This window comes from Phaseolus vulgaris, chromosome 2, assembly GCF_000499845.2.
Source record: "Phaseolus vulgaris cultivar G19833 chromosome 2, P. vulgaris v2.0, whole genome shotgun sequence".
Classification (NCBI taxonomy): Eukaryota; Viridiplantae; Streptophyta; class Magnoliopsida; order Fabales; family Fabaceae; genus Phaseolus; species Phaseolus vulgaris.
The window spans coordinates 25,232,484-25,247,655 of NC_023758.2; the positions used below are offsets into that span (position 1 = coordinate 25,232,484).

Consider the following 15,172-nt stretch of genomic DNA (forward strand, 5'->3'; position numbering starts at 1 on the left):
TGTTTCAATTTGACAAATATGTGAGAAATACAGTTGATATACATCTATAATAGAAAATATTTAAATTATTAAATGTCAAATATAAAATATTATTTATTAAGTAATCTAAATGAAGACCAATTTAAAATTTATTTATGCTGAAGACATAAAGTTTATTTAAGCATTTTGAATTTTGACTTATTCAAGGTGAACAAGTAAAGACTTGTAATGAAACTTTCATTTATTTATTTAATAACGTCGATAAAGATTTTAATAGCTATATACTAATAGTGTTTTAATGAAGCAATAAATCATTTAATTTTTTCATTTTTAATATAATTTTAAGTGAGTTATTTATTATGTATATATATTATGTTAATATATTTATTTATTTATTATTATGTTTTTTTTATCTTTGTTAAGCTTTTTAAGTCAATTAAAGTAAAGATATAATTAAAAAATATTATTTAAATTTGAAATAACAGATAAGAAAGAATTTAATAAAAAAATTAAAAAGAAACGAGAGAATAATATGATTACGAATTAAATATGACTTTTTCGAAAAATTCCTATTCTTCGGAAAGGTCGAAGAAGTTCCAACTAAACAGGGTAATAAGGTTTTCTTAGGGGTTTTTCATTTCGTTAGAATCAGATTCAAACTGCTGCGTGTCGCTCTGACAACCTTAAATTTTGTTTCTTTCTCTGCCAGGAACGCATGAAGGGTAGAAATGGCTGCCCTTTTTCTCTTTAGTGGCTTGTTTTTATAACACGTGTAGAAGAAAAAATGGAGTTGGGGTGTGGGTTTTATACTAAAGTTAACAGCTTTCGTCTTTTTGGGGGGCTTTGAGAGAGTGTCATGGTCATGGAGGGAAGAGTCTGTGAGGATTTAACGCCCAGGTATTATGCCCTCTGTGCCATTGGAGGAATGCTCAGTGCTGGCACCACCCACCTTGCCATCACTCCTCTTGATGTATTGAAAGTCAACATGCAGGTGCTGTTCAAATCGTTTTGTTCGCTCACTCGTTCCACAAATCATGTTTTGCCATGTTTTATTATGGGATTGAAATTAGTGAAGTGATTAGTATCTTATGTTTTATGCTCAGATATCTCAATAAATTGGCCTCTGATTCTTGGCACATACTGAGCACCCAAAACAAATGGGGGAATTTGAAAAGTTGAAGTGGGAATCACTTTACCGTTTTGTATCACTTTTGTTCCATCATAGAAAAAAATACTGAAAGATTGAATTTTTTGGCTGCCCGTTTGGGATGATAGTAGGATGAGTTATGAATTGTTTTCTCACCATAGTGTGTAGAATAATAGTTGTTGATTTGATCATATTTGTTGATGGGAAGTGATGTTAAATGTAGGTGCACCCAATCAAGTATTACAGTATTTCCTCTTGCTTTACTACCTTATTGAGGGAACAAGGGCCTGCAGTCCTTTGGAAAGGTTGGACCGGCAAGTTCTTTGGCTATGGTGCTCAAGGAGGGTGCAGATTTGGTCTCTATGAGTATTTTAAAGGGATTTATTCAAACGTATTTGTAGGCCAGAACAAGAGTTTTGTTTTCTTTCTCAGTAGCGCGTCTGCCGAAGTGTTTGCCAATGTAGCTCTATGTCCATTTGAAGCTATTAAAGTGAGGGTTCAAGCACAACCCTGTTATGCTAAGGGCTTGTCTGATGGCTTTCCAAAGTTATATGCGTCAGAAGGCACACGAGGGTAAAGAAAAATTCTATACTTAGTTTTTACCTGCTTGGACACTGAATTTAGGAGATGATTGTGATTATTTATCTTCTATTCTATCTACTACTTGCAGATTCTACCGTGGACTAATTCCACTTTTGGGTCGAAACATTCCATGTAATTTTCATAATCTCTTTGTTTGGTTAATTCACGCTAGTTAGGGTAGTTTAACTATATTTAGAAATCAGAGAGACATCAGTAATATTTTCACATTGATATTTTGGATGTCATTCTGTCTTGTGTAGTCTTTTAGCATATAGCTATCTTCCAGAAAATTACTAAAATTTCAACACCTTGCTTTTCTCTGTGGTGTAGGTTCCTGTATCTTTATCATTCCTTTCGACCATAGAAAAAGTCCCTTTCTTTTGTTAAATCATATTATTATGTACATTGAGGTTCAATTAACTATTTGACTGGTCTGGCTATATGCATTAGTTGCCGGTTGATTAATAGTATGAGAGATGCATAGTTGATTTAAAAAAATAACAATGGACTTCTTTCATGCTAACCATGCCGAGTATTGAAGTATGCACTGGGGCCATGATCTTGCAATAATTAATGTTTTCATGGAGTAGCATGACAATGAAATACGTGAAATGAGTAGCATTTAACTCTACCTCTTGTTCATAAATGAACTGAATAATAAGTATTCTGCTTCCTTTTCTTTTGAGCAGTTTCCATGGTTATGTTCTCAACATTCGAGCATTCTGTTGATTTTTTGTATCGAAATATGGTCAAAAGAAAAAAGGAGGACTGTTCAATAGGTCAACAACTTGGTGTGACATGTTTAGCTGGATATGCAGCGGGATCTGTTGGTAGCTTCATTTCTAATCCAGCTGACAATATTGTATCTTCCCTTTATAACAGAAAGGCTGATAGTCTTGCACTGGTATTTGTTTCTTTTCAATTTAGTTTATGATACTTCCTTGAAAGATAGGAGATATCAAACTTAATTTGCTCCACTTGTTCGGTGTGCAGGCTATCAAAAATATTGGGCTAGCCAATCTATTTACCAGGAGTCTTCCCATTAGAATGCTGTTGGTTGGTCCTTCTATAACTCTGCAATGGTTTTTCTATGACACCATCAAAATTTTAGGTGGACTGTAAGTGTATTACTCCCTATACTTTTAATACTTAATAGTTTGTTCTGTAGTTTCTTCTGTTTTATGATATCATTATTAACTAATTTTGAAAAACATAATTTATTATTACTAAAGGAAGCAAATTTGTCTTAAGTATCTGTAAATAATTTCTTCTCACAAAGTTTCAGATTTTGATTCTTTTGTTCAAGATAGTCACAATATAAGAAGCCTTCATAAGTTTAGATCTTGATATTGTTACAAACCGTCATTTCCTATTCTTGGACCTGGTATAGGAGTCCAACTTTGGGGGAGGGTTGACTATATGAAATTTCCGTTGTCAATAATGAAATGTTTGCATTTGACATGGGGAATCATGTTCTTGCTTGTGCATGCATTTGTATTATATTTGTATCTCCCTGTATTTGGTTTTCTATGCCTTTGGGTTTTGACATAACCACATGGTCCTGCTATTTTGCTAGAATGATTGAATTATTGGGTTAATGTTTTTGCTTTAGAGAGAAGTAAACATAATCTTTTAACACCAGTAGCTACATGTGAAACATAAAGCAAAAGTTTTAAAAACAATGCCATCAAAAATAGCATTAATGGGCTCGTCATTTTCTGCACTGGCCTCTACTGCTTAATCGAGAAGAATGTTATCTGATAATAATTTTGGAAGTCATCAACTACCGCGCTTTAATATTATAGAGATTTTCTCACTTAATCCTTGTTTTTATTCTGTCCAGTGGTGGTTTTTACATTGTTCTGTTTCATAAGATCAGAACCAATCCAAGCACTTAACACTTTAGCTGTCTATTAGTATGTTGATGCATCTTGCGGATCTGAAAGCAATGATATTCTGAACTAAACATGAACTTTAATTCTCTATTTTCTGAAATTTGCTTTTGTTTTAACTTTGCAGGCCAACTAGTGGTGAAGTTACAACCGATATGAAAGGAGGTGGGAGAGGCTAAGATTCAGAGAAAAAATGGAAATTTCACATTTTTCAGGCTGACTTGTGTGCAAGTCATTTTATACTATATATAGGATTAGTTTTGTGGTAGGTTTTGCTTTCTCTCACCATTTAGTCTCTTTTAATTTTTCATCATAGGTTTTCATTGATGTCTTTGCTTTCCAAAAATAACGAGGAGCTCATTTATATTCTTAGTTGTACTAGCACACTGGGAGTTGTGCAATAAAAAGAGAAACACAGATTTACTACCAATGCTTCTGCTGGCAATTTACCATCTAAGGCTTTATTTATCCATCCCTCATAGCGTGCCAAACCATTTTATCTAACGTTGGATTCTATCAACTACTTATCAACATTTTTTTTGTAAGGGTTCCAATTTTTCTATCATGTTTTGATATTATTAGGTGTTGGAGATTATATTGACAAGTAATGTGATCAAAATAATGTATTGAAGTGGGGAACAATTCTGATCTAATGAGCTAGTATTTGGATTCATGTCCAAAAATCCAACTATAAGATGTTATCAGTTAATCCTTGTGGTTGTTTAATTACCACCATTATCAATGTATTATTGAATTACCTGCAGATGTCTAGCTCTAGAAGTAACTTTATAAGTTGGGTAAGGGACAAAGTTCAAATTATAAGATTTGGGGAGGTTGTTTTCAAGTATCAACGTCTAAGGAAAGAAGTATTTCACCACTTCAACAGTTAGCGGGGGCAGAATCATTTGTCATAATCTTTTAATACAACTGTCAAATTTGTCTGTGAAACTATGAGCAACTGAATCATAAAGGACACTATTATCGAGGGTGTGAGAAAGTGCAAGCTCATGGTTCACGAGAAGAATAAGCAGTAGCCAGCAGATAAATGAGGAAGCGCGTTGTACTGTCACCATTCGTCAGATGTCCTTCAAAGCTCGACATGATATGGTTTGTTATTGAAGGGGCAGTTTCACTATCTTCACTATTCTGTCACTATCAGATACACCTTCAAGAACACGTTGGGTTGGCCCCCCTTAGCTACCATATTTTTTAACTCTAGATTCCTGATAATGTCCTGCCATGTAGTAGCCAGAATATTGGATGATGGTTTCAAATGCTATCACTCTCAACTCTCCAGACAAAAACAAATAACTGAAGGGTGAACTACCAAATGAGGAAGTTCACTGTACAAACTTTATGTAATATTCTATTGTGGCCCAAAAACAGTAGTAACTTATAAGATTGCTTAGTAAAACTTTTAAGGTAAACTCGTTGGTGTGACGTGAATGAACAGAGGAGGACTTGGTGATCACACAACGAAGGGGATAATTTTTAAGGTAGTTCAACCACTAACAAAAGCAGGATGGTGTTATCTAGTGTGCCTTACCATAAGTGTGTACATGATACAACATAGTTGATAGATAACTTTATTCTTTAAGCATTTAGTCAGGTATTTGATTATGTTGAGAGATATCTTTAACTTTCTGTTAAATATGTTCAATTTACTTAAAAAAATTTAAAAGTATTAGTTACTAAGAGGATTGAATTTTTAGTTAATTCAATCATAAAGTGAGATTTGCATCCAAATTTATATACTATAAAACATATTCTTATTTTGTGGATTTCCATGAGACTTGTAAACTTGTATGTGAGACTATATATTTATGGGTGGTCCGATAATGACTGGTAGTGGATAAGTCTAATATCGTTATGATAAATTCTAAATGACTTTGATATCATATTAAAGAATGAACTTTAAGTATAACTCAACCTTATAAAATCTTTTCATTAAGATTTGCATGGTATGATATGAGATATAAAAAATACCTGATATGTCTGTTTTTTCTGCTATGTTTGTAAGTTAAATCTGTGAGCTTTGAAGGTAAAAAGGAATCGAATTAGTGTGGTTTTTGGGGGATAACATTCCAATTACAATTACACGTATATTCATGCTTTCACATCATATTATTGAAAAGATGCATAGTATTACTAGAAGTATGAGGTGTGCACTCAAGGGCATTCACGGGATTCATTGTAAAGTTTTTTCTGTTTACTTTATTTTAATAACTTTCTCACGAAATTGTTACAACAAAACAGTTATGAATCTGTATCAGGGTTGTTCTTGAATCACGGCAACTTTCTATTGATAACCCTTTGAAACATAATATCATCATATCCTTCTGCGGAAACAAAAACCAAACAGGCCACAATCTTACCACGTTGTCTCTCTGATGCTACACACTCAAAGGAGAGCTTTGGAATGGAAAGAAGAAGAAAAAATGCTAATTTCATAAGTTACAAAAATAAAAAGAGAAACAGAAAAATGTAAATCATCATAGTTTTACTTGGATTAAGGGCACGACCAAATATTAATGATGTTCAGATTTTCAACCTTAAGTCGTATTATAAATTTATTGAATAATATATATTTATTTCTACAAAAGAGAGATCAGAAATAAACTATTTTTACGAAGGACAAAGAATGTATTTATTTCATTAAAAAATCAGGATAAAAGTGTATCAATAACACTTTTCCATAATCATATTACTCCCACTTTTAATTTGTTAATTAATGTCAGAAAAGTAGTTGTTAGTATTGTGGCTTTATTCATTAAATAAGCATATTGCACAAAGTGATTTAGTGAAAGGGAATAAAAAAGTGATTAACAGTTATACATTTGCATATAATCTTCTGGCAACCAACTGGGAAGATACAGCTTCAAGAGGTACACAATAATCCACCTGCAACTCAATTAATTAAGACTTAAGCAGGCCTAATCTTCAAACTTTTCAAACTAAATAATGTTATCCGCAAGCTTCTAGATCTCAATGTTTCCTATTACATTTTTTAAAAAATATTTTCCCTCACGATCTGCTTTGTTAACTTTAAGTCTTTACAAATAACTATCATTAATATCAAATCTCTCTTTAGCAGATTATTTTTTTCATCTTCTTGGTACTTCTCATTGTGTAGGGATCGAATCGCCACCTAAGTGTTTTTTTTAAATGACTAATGACCAGAAGAAGGGTTGTTAGAAGTTAAGAACTTGGTGCTCTATTTCTGGTGGATAAAAAAAGAGAGAAATATTTCATTTACTTTTTAAAGGATTGAAGAGGTTATAAAAATCAAAGTGCAAGAAAAAAAAGTAGGAAATTATGGAGAAGAAAAATGATTTTGTGCAGTATGATTACGAAGAAACTAAATAACATCACTCATTAATCCGTAATTAAACATGTAGAAAGCAACACTTGAATATCTAATTGTGCCACGCATTTGCAAGCAATGCTGTAACTTTCAAGTGAGACTTTAGTCAAAGAAGCCATAGTTAAATCCCCACCAGTGTCTGTCATTTATCTGGTTCGAAGAAAGAATTTATGGCTGCTATCCCATCCTACCTGCTAGGATTGGAGAAAAACCTGTCTTCAATCTTTAGTATTATCTTCAAGATTACATCAACTTGTGGACCCTTTTAATAAACTCAGAGGTGGAAGAGATTTTAGAGAACTAAGATATTATGTTCAAGATTTCTGTAAATACATGCTAATGAAACTTGACACTGCTGACAAATTCTCTCAACACTTAAATATGATAATTAGGTGCTCTATTATATATGAATACTATATGCAGATATTTTAACAAAAGAGACATTTTTAATTTGGGTGATTTTTAATGTTTTAAAAGAGATGTTTTGAATTTATCGGCTGAGGAAAAATCTTAATGAAAAAAATAAAAATTATTTAAATTCATAACAGTAATCAATCTGACCCAATTTCTGCATTCTACAAAAGTATTGATCTAACGTTTTTTATTCTACAATGTATTTTCTGAAATACACATATAAAATAGAAGAATGTGAATAAAGAATTTATATGGCATAAAAAAAACACTTGATCAATCATTTAGGCAGATCTTACATTGGCCTAACTGTATTCCATAATGCCAAATTGTTAAAATAGTCCATTCTAAAACATTGGGTGGCAATCAAGGATGCAAATTATCAAGAAAATGTAAAGGTTTTGAAGATAAAATAATAGTGTCAGAAAATTCATTTTTTAAAAATATTAAATTAATAACAGAAGGTTTTAATTTTAATGAGGGTTCATAGAACACTGGTTAGTATGACGAATTCTTTTGCTATGAGCTTTGGTTATAACTTTTGCATATTGAACGTCTATAGCAGCCAAGGTGTGATGCTGTATACAGACTCCAACCAAAATAATAGCTTCCAGAGCAAAAGTTTGGTTAGAAGTAGGTTAATACAACTGGCGAAAGATCTAAAACTTGCCCACCTTAGTCTTTATAAATTGTATTGACCTGGTTTTCTGACTTTGGCCCTCATTAATATATCTCCTTGAAAGGTTATTTACGAAACATATGTTATCAGTATCCAGCTGCCCATGTGATTAAATGAACCAAAATGGCTGCCATGTGATGAACTATGAAAACATGATGATCATGGTTTTGTATTTACCTCTTATTCAGTGTTATTATCAGTGCCTCCAATATTTTCATTTTCTTCCCATTTGAAACTTTTACCAATGTAAATTAGCAATAGTAAAAAAGCTAAGGAAATGGTAAAATTCAGTGAAAGAAGACATTTTGTGGAACTGGTACAAAGGGTAACTGTGATTCGTTTAACAATAGAGTGAAGTTACAATTGTACATACATAACGATAGTACATAATCATCTTCGGTTTCTCCCCCACTGTCCGTCGCTGTTTGCCTTTTGGATTGTGTACACTTCTTTCCACTTTCAAGGCAACAGAATACAAATGAAATAAATAGAAAATTCAAATTATACAGTGAAAGAAAATCAGAAAATATTGAACAAGAAATCTACAAGTTGTGCCGTCAAGTCAAAGCAAATTATAACTGCCTACGAAGGCTGTCAATTCATGCTTGCACGATCCATATCTCTGCATATTATTGACCGCACACGGAGAGCGATATCTGTCTCTATTTTTAAATGCATATCCCTGTCAAGTAGGAAAATAGTAAACATCAGCAGCCATGCCTTCCCTCTCTGCTATCGTTCCCTCTACAGAAATCCAACCATGCAAGTATTGAGGGTGTTTAGATGAGCCTCTGTGAAGGTTGAACTAATGAAAATGAGCATATATCTCTCTCTACATAAGCTCTTTTTTTAGCTTATTTTAATTACCATCATGATTAAGCTTATCAAAACAAGTTATTTTTAGTTTATTTCAAGAAGTTTGTGAGTTAAATTTATGACATGATACGAACATATTGAATAAATGCTTAATTAAACTGTTTTTACCCAAATGCACCCTAAAATAATCAGGGGGATAAACACTTACAAGTTAAGCCTAGAACAACTACTTCATGATTAATACCCAAATATCAATTTTGCAGTTGATGTGTATAGAACTAGAAAACAACTCAACTTACACATGGAATCTATTGCTTGCCAACAACGGTGTCGCTGAATGAAATCAGGTTTTCACATAATCAACCCCATCACGCTTTCTCTTGTTAGACTTTGAAAAGAAGCAGATCTGAGCCCAACTCTTTTTCTGCTTAAGAGGCTGTGATTTAACATCCTTCTTTTCCCTCTTCTCAACAAGTTCAGCCATGTATTGAACAACAGCCTAGGAGGCACCAACACATGAAAATTATGGTAAAGGTAACAACAGATTGAAATATCAAAGGAACAATATTAAACCAGACAATCAAAAAAAGGGAAGTTACCTGAGCTCCCTTCTCAGCTATATCTCTTGGTGGAACCTCAAGAGGATTCTCTTCCGCTCGCAGGATGCGCAGTCGAGTGAGCATCTTAAACGAGTCAGGAAGCACACGTATCTGATTATTGCTGATATCCAATTCCTCAAGCATTTCAAGATTCCCAATGGATCTCGGTAAGTATCTCATGTCAGCAAAATTGTTCCCTATGTTCATCTTGACAAGCGAGGTGGCAAAACACAAGCTCTCAGGCACAGCCTCAAGCTCATTGAAACTCACATTAAGTTCCTTGAGGTTTGTTAGAGATGACATCGTTGTAGGTAGTTGTTTGATGTTATTGTACCGCACAGTCAAAATCTCAAGGCTCTGAATCTTTCCAACAGCTTCAGGCAGGGCCTTAAGACGGTTGTAGTCAAGGCGAAGCTCCCTAAGGGAAGAACAATTACCAACAGAGTGAGGAAGTTCCTCTACATCATTTGTTTCCACATTCAATACTTTTAGTCTAACAAGCGACCCTAGAGAGTCGGGAAGCGCTGAAATCTGATTTGAACTCAAATCAAGCTCCTCTAAACGTATCAACCTGGTAAAAGAAGCAGGCAGAAGAGTTAAGTGGTTTCCCCGCAGATCAAGATAAACCAGACTGAGAAGATTTCCAACAGAATCAGGAAGCTCCGAGATTCTATTAGAATGCAAGTCCAATCTGGTCAATGATGAAAGCCCTCCAATTGTAGCAGGTAGGGCCATAATCCGATTCTCTGACAAATCAAGAGTAACCAAACTCGACAACTTCCCTATCGAATCAGGCAGCCAATCAACCTGGTCCGCCAACTTGTTCTGCAGTTTGAGATCACGAGTCCCTTTCTTCGCAGACACTTCAATCAAGCTAGCAAGCTTTATCAAACTCAACTTATCCCCATCTTTACCTGCAAAACAGCATTAACAAACAAGATTTCCCACACTTTAACTTCCAACTTCCAACACAAGCAATCCAATACCAAATACCAACGACAAAACCTAATTCCACCACCCAGTAACTAGATAACAAAGCCAATAAAAACAAAATTGAACGTTGAGCACCATATCATATACGATAGATTACCTTCAGAAGCTGTGGGTTTTAACGATGGATTCAATATACTGGCTTTGGAAGGGATCGTGGGTTCAACTCCATACCCATTGGAGTAAAACGAGGACTTTACCTTCTTGACGTAACTGTCATCTCGCGTGACCAATTCAGAACGTTCTTTATCCGCGTGGAACATTCTAGAAGTAGTGGCAGCGGCGGCGGCGGCGGAAGCAGGGGGAAGTGGGGGCTTATCAAAACCGCCAACGGAAACCGAAGCAGAAACCGAATTCATGGAAACCGAGGAAGCGGGACCGTTAGAGTAGGTCGTTTTGCGAGAAGCGGGGGCAGAGGGAGAGGCCACGCACTTGGAAGCTCTCTGAATCAATTCATCGAACAGAGAATGAACGTTGTCGAGATCGAGAAGTTTGAGAGCCTCCCTCTTCTGCTCCTTGCTCTGGTAATACACGACGTTCCTCTGCATCTCTTGGAGCACCATAAAGAGCTCTTCCGGCACATCCACGCCCTTGCTCTGTCGCGCTATGGAGTCAAGCCTGCCCTGGTCTTCCTTCTCGACATTGACGATCAAACCTCTGGCCACTTCCACCTCTTCAATCGCTGGACGCGGCGGCAGAGATCTGTGAATCCTCATAATCTCCTCCACCACCCCATCCACCGACGTCCAACACTCCATCTTCCCAATCCACTTCACAATTTCACAAACCTTCCCACCTCATTAGAGAGAAAGAGATCTGAAAGGCCAGAAGGAAAAGGATTGTGGTTTCAGTATGAACAAAACATCTCCCACTCTTCTGCTGCTGCTTATTCTTCTTCTTCTTCTACTACTACTTCTTCTCCTTGTTCTTCTACTTCCCTCTCTCTTTTGTCTTATGCGCCACTTTTTTTGTTTCCCCCTTTACCCTCCTCCCTTTCCTTAAATAACAGAAGGACCACAGGCTCTCTCCCCGCCCGCGGTTTTATTAACGCCTTCGTCAAACCACCCTCACCCTCTGTTATTTTGTTCATTCCTACCTATTTATACCCAACAATTTGAAATTAATTCATCATAATTTGCTCCAGTTATCCGATGTAACAGTGACATCCAGTTATGTGATAGAAACAAAAATGTGATATAAAAAAAATAATAAATAAGGTTGTAGGAAAGGGAAGGGAGGAGGGGGGACACGTCGAAAGGTGTATCCAGCTGGCAGTGGCAATGCCATAACCCTTTTCTGCGGCTAACCCAACAGAAGACTGAAACTGATGACGAAACAGGTAGATAGAACACTGGATTCATGGACTCGGTCACTTTTTCCCAACCCCTCATCCTTATTATCCTTGTTTTTTAGTGTTACCATTGTTGTGTTGTGTGTTCATGGGCCTCTTTCAAACTCTTAGATCAATGGTTGACATGATGTGATATCATACTCCTCCCATGATCTCCATCCATCTCTCTCCTTCACCCTCACGTGCTCTGCCTTTAGCTGTCCCCTTAACTTCAGCCCAACCCCGTGTACATGTTACCATCTTCCTCCTACACCTATTTACTATCTATATAACCAACCAACCACCATAATGCATTATCCTCATCCACTCTCACTCTCATTTTCTTCTTTCTCTTTCTTTTACCCCTTCTGTAAATTCTTCTTTTTCTTTCTTTTTCTCCTCCTACCCTTTTCAAATTTTCCACCTTTCCATTCCATTGCACAATCAAATATAAATCTACCTGTTCAACACTATTCAAACTGTACATTTCTATTAGACGCGCATTCATTGCATTGTTCGTGAAGGGGACCTTCTTTTTAATGACTTCCATTTTTTTTAGTAAAGATGGAATCTTCCACGAACACATTCCTTATTTGTAGTCAAGCTTAATCACTGTTACTATATTTTCTTGGATGTTTGATGGTGAAACACCTCACACCTCATTGTTGTTATTCATTATGGGTTGTTCAAAAAATTAATCTAATTTACCCGTGAATGAGCTAAAAAAAATACACAACTTTCCTCAGTCTAATGGGAATTATTGAGCTGAGTAAGTTGACTTACCTTATTAAATGAGTTGTATAAAATATAAAAATTCTGAATAAAAAGAACCAGCAACATAATCTCAAACTAGAATGAAAATAAAAAGTTTATAACAAAAAAAAGTGCCTTTATTCACCTCAATCACATGTTCCTAAGAAGAATAGTTAACCCATGAAAAAGTGAGCAAATATTTTTATAGCATGAGTTGGGTAGGATGAAATTAGCTCACATAAACTGAAACTCATACGTATCCACATCTCTAATTTGACAATTGTTTCGTTTATTTATTTATTTATACACTCTCCTTTCGTGTTTAGTTTTTTCTTTTAAAAAAACTTAGTCTTTGAAGCTTATTTTTAATTTTTGGCACAAGTTGTGTTAAGACATAAACAGTTGTAAAAACTGGATGCTGGAGCTGCTAAAAGTTTAAAATTTATGGAATTTAAGGCTATTTGTTTAAAATTACATTTAAAATTCTTCATCATGAACCGACCTACACAATTTTCTATATCACACGTCACTTTTCCTCTTCTGAGTCTTCAGAGATTAAAGAAAAATGAAGGGAAAGAAACAGAAAAAAGGACCACCAAAAAGTAGTAAATTTCAGAACATAACTATATTAAGAAAAGTAAGTTTTGTAAGAGCATGAAAAAGTGAAGATGTGAAGGAGAGAGAACAAATGGGTATTTTAGGAATACAAAAAATGGATTTCAAATAACATGGCCCAAATCAAAAAGATGATGAAGCAGGTACATTTTCCATGCCCCACTCTTATCCACCCACTCATCTTTGCCCTCAAATAAAAATGTTATCATAAAACCCTAATATTATTAGGAGACATGAAGAAGTGTATTATAAACTTTGATATTGCCCCTTTTCTCAAGAAATGGAAGTTGCAAACATTTTTGTGAAATAAAGCATTAAAATATGAAGTAAATTGATAAGAGATGAATAATGGCATAGCTAATTTGTTTGATTCAGCTCCTTCAAAGTAGTCTTATAGATCTGATCCTTTACTTCTTCCATACGTTTAGCTTGGTCCAGAAATTGGAATAATGAAACCTCATTTTCCTTCTCGTATTCTTTGCTCGCCATGTTCTGTATAACATTTTTATTGGTTGTGCTAATCATCACCTGCAAGTTCATTTTTATTTTATAATGTTTCTTTCTCATTAATCTTAAAGAACAACCACAGAACAGAAGTAAACAAACCTTAACAGGAGATTTAGCAATTAAGGTTCGCACAGGTCCTCCTCGAATCAGACCATCATTTCCAACCACTAAAACACTCACCTCACTCTTTTTGTTCTTTTCATGGTGTTTTGGCCAAACAATGTTACCCTCTATTGACGAAATCTCGAAATTTCCCTGCATGTTTATTGGTCGATAAGTCAAATTCAACTTTCTGTTAGGACACAAAGTTGCTGTTCAAGTGTGTATTAAATATTAATCAGTGACAAATTTTCTTAATTAGTTTCATTTCAGTGGAACAAGAAAATAATGCAGAAAACAGCATAGGAATGAATATTTGTAAAGAGTAGAGAAAAAAAAGTGAAGACAAACTCGTAAAACAGTGTTTGGTACTGGATCTTTATATGGATTGGCAAGTTCAATGTATGATACTTTACCAATCGCTGCCAAGATAAAAATCTCATCCTCTGCAGCATATGGTAATAATTCCTCTAAAATATCCTGAAAAAACATAAATCAATTTTATAATTGCTGCATTCATATAAGCGTGTGAACTTTCTCTTGAAACAAAAAAAGTTAAATGAAAACAACTTTTAAAATTATTCTTGAAATAATTTGATTATACTCTATCAATCTCAAAGTTTTACTCTAGATATAAGTTTATAATAACATATGGTGCAGTTATCTTATGAATTGGTTTAGAAGAGCAGTGAAAAGAAGGAGAAAAGAAAAAATAACAGTAATACTAACCTCACTAGTATCAACTTCCACCACTGTTGCCATAAAGGAATTCTTTAATCCTGCAAAAAGAATAAACAAGTTCTTATCATCCAACCTTTACTGCAACCAGCAGCCATTGTACTTCTACCAATGTTCAATTAATTAAACCTTTTTTACTTGTGAACACAGTCCAATGGATTATTTTTAGGAGTTTGAAAAAAGTAAGAGAAAATATTTCATTATAATTTAAAATTAATTGTTTATAATCTCACATTACTTAGGGACTAAAAACAAACACAATTTATAAATACTTAAAATTTGTGTAAAAGTAGTGCACAAATTGAACAAATTAATAGGAAGAGTACTAATATATATATTGTAAAATTAAAAGCAAGAAAAGAAGGATGCATTCATGCACTCCTCACCCTGCTCCAAAGGCTGTGGCAGTATATCATCAATCATTTCCATAGCTGCCGGAATCCTTGAATTGCTGGTGGTGGCGGTTGAAGTTAACGGCGGAAAAACCTCACCACTCGGTTGTGCCATCTTATGATTCAATATTGTTCACTCTCTTAAATCTTAATGTTAGTTTATCAGAATGACTCTTCGGTTATTCTTTTTTATAGAAGCAAATCAACCATTACTTTTTGTTCTTATTTTATATCTGATCTCTTTGGTTAAAAGTATATATCCAAAAGAGGAAAATATTC

At 34.6% G+C, this 15,172-nt stretch overlaps 2 protein-coding genes across 5 annotated transcripts; one reads left to right on the forward strand and one right to left on the reverse strand.

Moving 5' to 3' along the window:
• The first annotated feature begins 521 nt into the window (after positions 1 to 521).
• On the forward strand, positions 522 to 4,030 carry LOC137811051 (mitochondrial phosphate carrier protein 1, mitochondrial). 2 transcript variants are annotated; one of them, XM_068612622.1, is made up of 7 exons: positions 522 to 588; positions 689 to 970; positions 1,350 to 1,699; positions 1,797 to 1,840; positions 2,398 to 2,612; positions 2,702 to 2,826; positions 3,728 to 4,030. In XM_068612622.1, exons 2-7 carry the CDS (start codon positions 836 to 838, stop codon positions 3,777 to 3,779), a joined length of 921 nt encoding a protein of 306 aa, XP_068468723.1. In that variant the 5' UTR covers positions 522 to 588; positions 689 to 835; the 3' UTR covers positions 3,780 to 4,030. The 2 variants fall into 2 exon arrangements, with proteins under 2 accessions (XP_068468723.1, XP_068468722.1); XM_068612621.1 differs by lacking the exon at positions 522 to 588 and having other exon boundaries at positions 606 to 970.
• Positions 4,031 to 8,357: 4,327 nt separating this feature from the next.
• Positions 8,358 to 11,648, reverse strand: LOC137811052 (plant intracellular Ras-group-related LRR protein 4-like). Of its 3 annotated transcripts, none has more exons than XM_068612623.1 (4): positions 10,560 to 11,648; positions 9,470 to 10,383; positions 9,170 to 9,369; positions 8,358 to 8,736 (listed from the first exon to the last, which is right to left on the reverse strand). In XM_068612623.1, the coding sequence occupies exons 1-3, from the start codon at positions 11,215 to 11,217 to the stop codon at positions 9,214 to 9,216; spliced, it is 1,728 nt and encodes a 575-aa protein (XP_068468724.1). In that variant the 5' UTR covers positions 11,218 to 11,648; the 3' UTR covers positions 8,358 to 8,736; positions 9,170 to 9,213. The 3 variants fall into 3 exon arrangements, with proteins under 3 accessions (XP_068468724.1, XP_068468726.1, XP_068468725.1); XM_068612625.1 differs by having other exon boundaries at positions 8,358 to 8,798; XM_068612624.1 differs by having other exon boundaries at positions 8,358 to 8,845.
• Positions 11,649 to 15,172: the final 3,524 nt, after the last annotated feature.

Bases quoted from the DNA above. Each gene is read 5' to 3' on its own strand.
- LOC137811051 (XM_068612622.1), top strand. From the start codon at position 836: ATGGTCATGGAGGGAAGAGTCTGTGAGGATTTAACGCCCAGGTATTAT. The intron at 971-1,349 runs GTGCTGTTCAAA...TGTTAAATGTAG, and splicing joins TATTGAAAGTCAACATGCAG to GTGCACCCAATCAAGTATTA. The intron at 2,827-3,727 runs GTAAGTGTATTA...TTAACTTTGCAG, and splicing joins ATCAAAATTTTAGGTGGACT to GCCAACTAGTGGTGAAGTTA.
- LOC137811052 (XM_068612623.1), bottom strand. From the start codon at position 11,217: ATGGAGTGTTGGACGTCGGTGGATGGGGTGGTGGAGGAGATTATGAGG. The intron at 10,384-10,559 runs GTAATCTATCGT...GCTGTTTTGCAG, and splicing joins AAAACCCACAGCTTCTGAAG to GTAAAGATGGGGATAAGTTG. The intron at 9,370-9,469 runs GTAACTTCCCTT...GGTGCCTCCTAG, and splicing joins TAGCTGAGAAGGGAGCTCAG to GCTGTTGTTCAATACATGGC.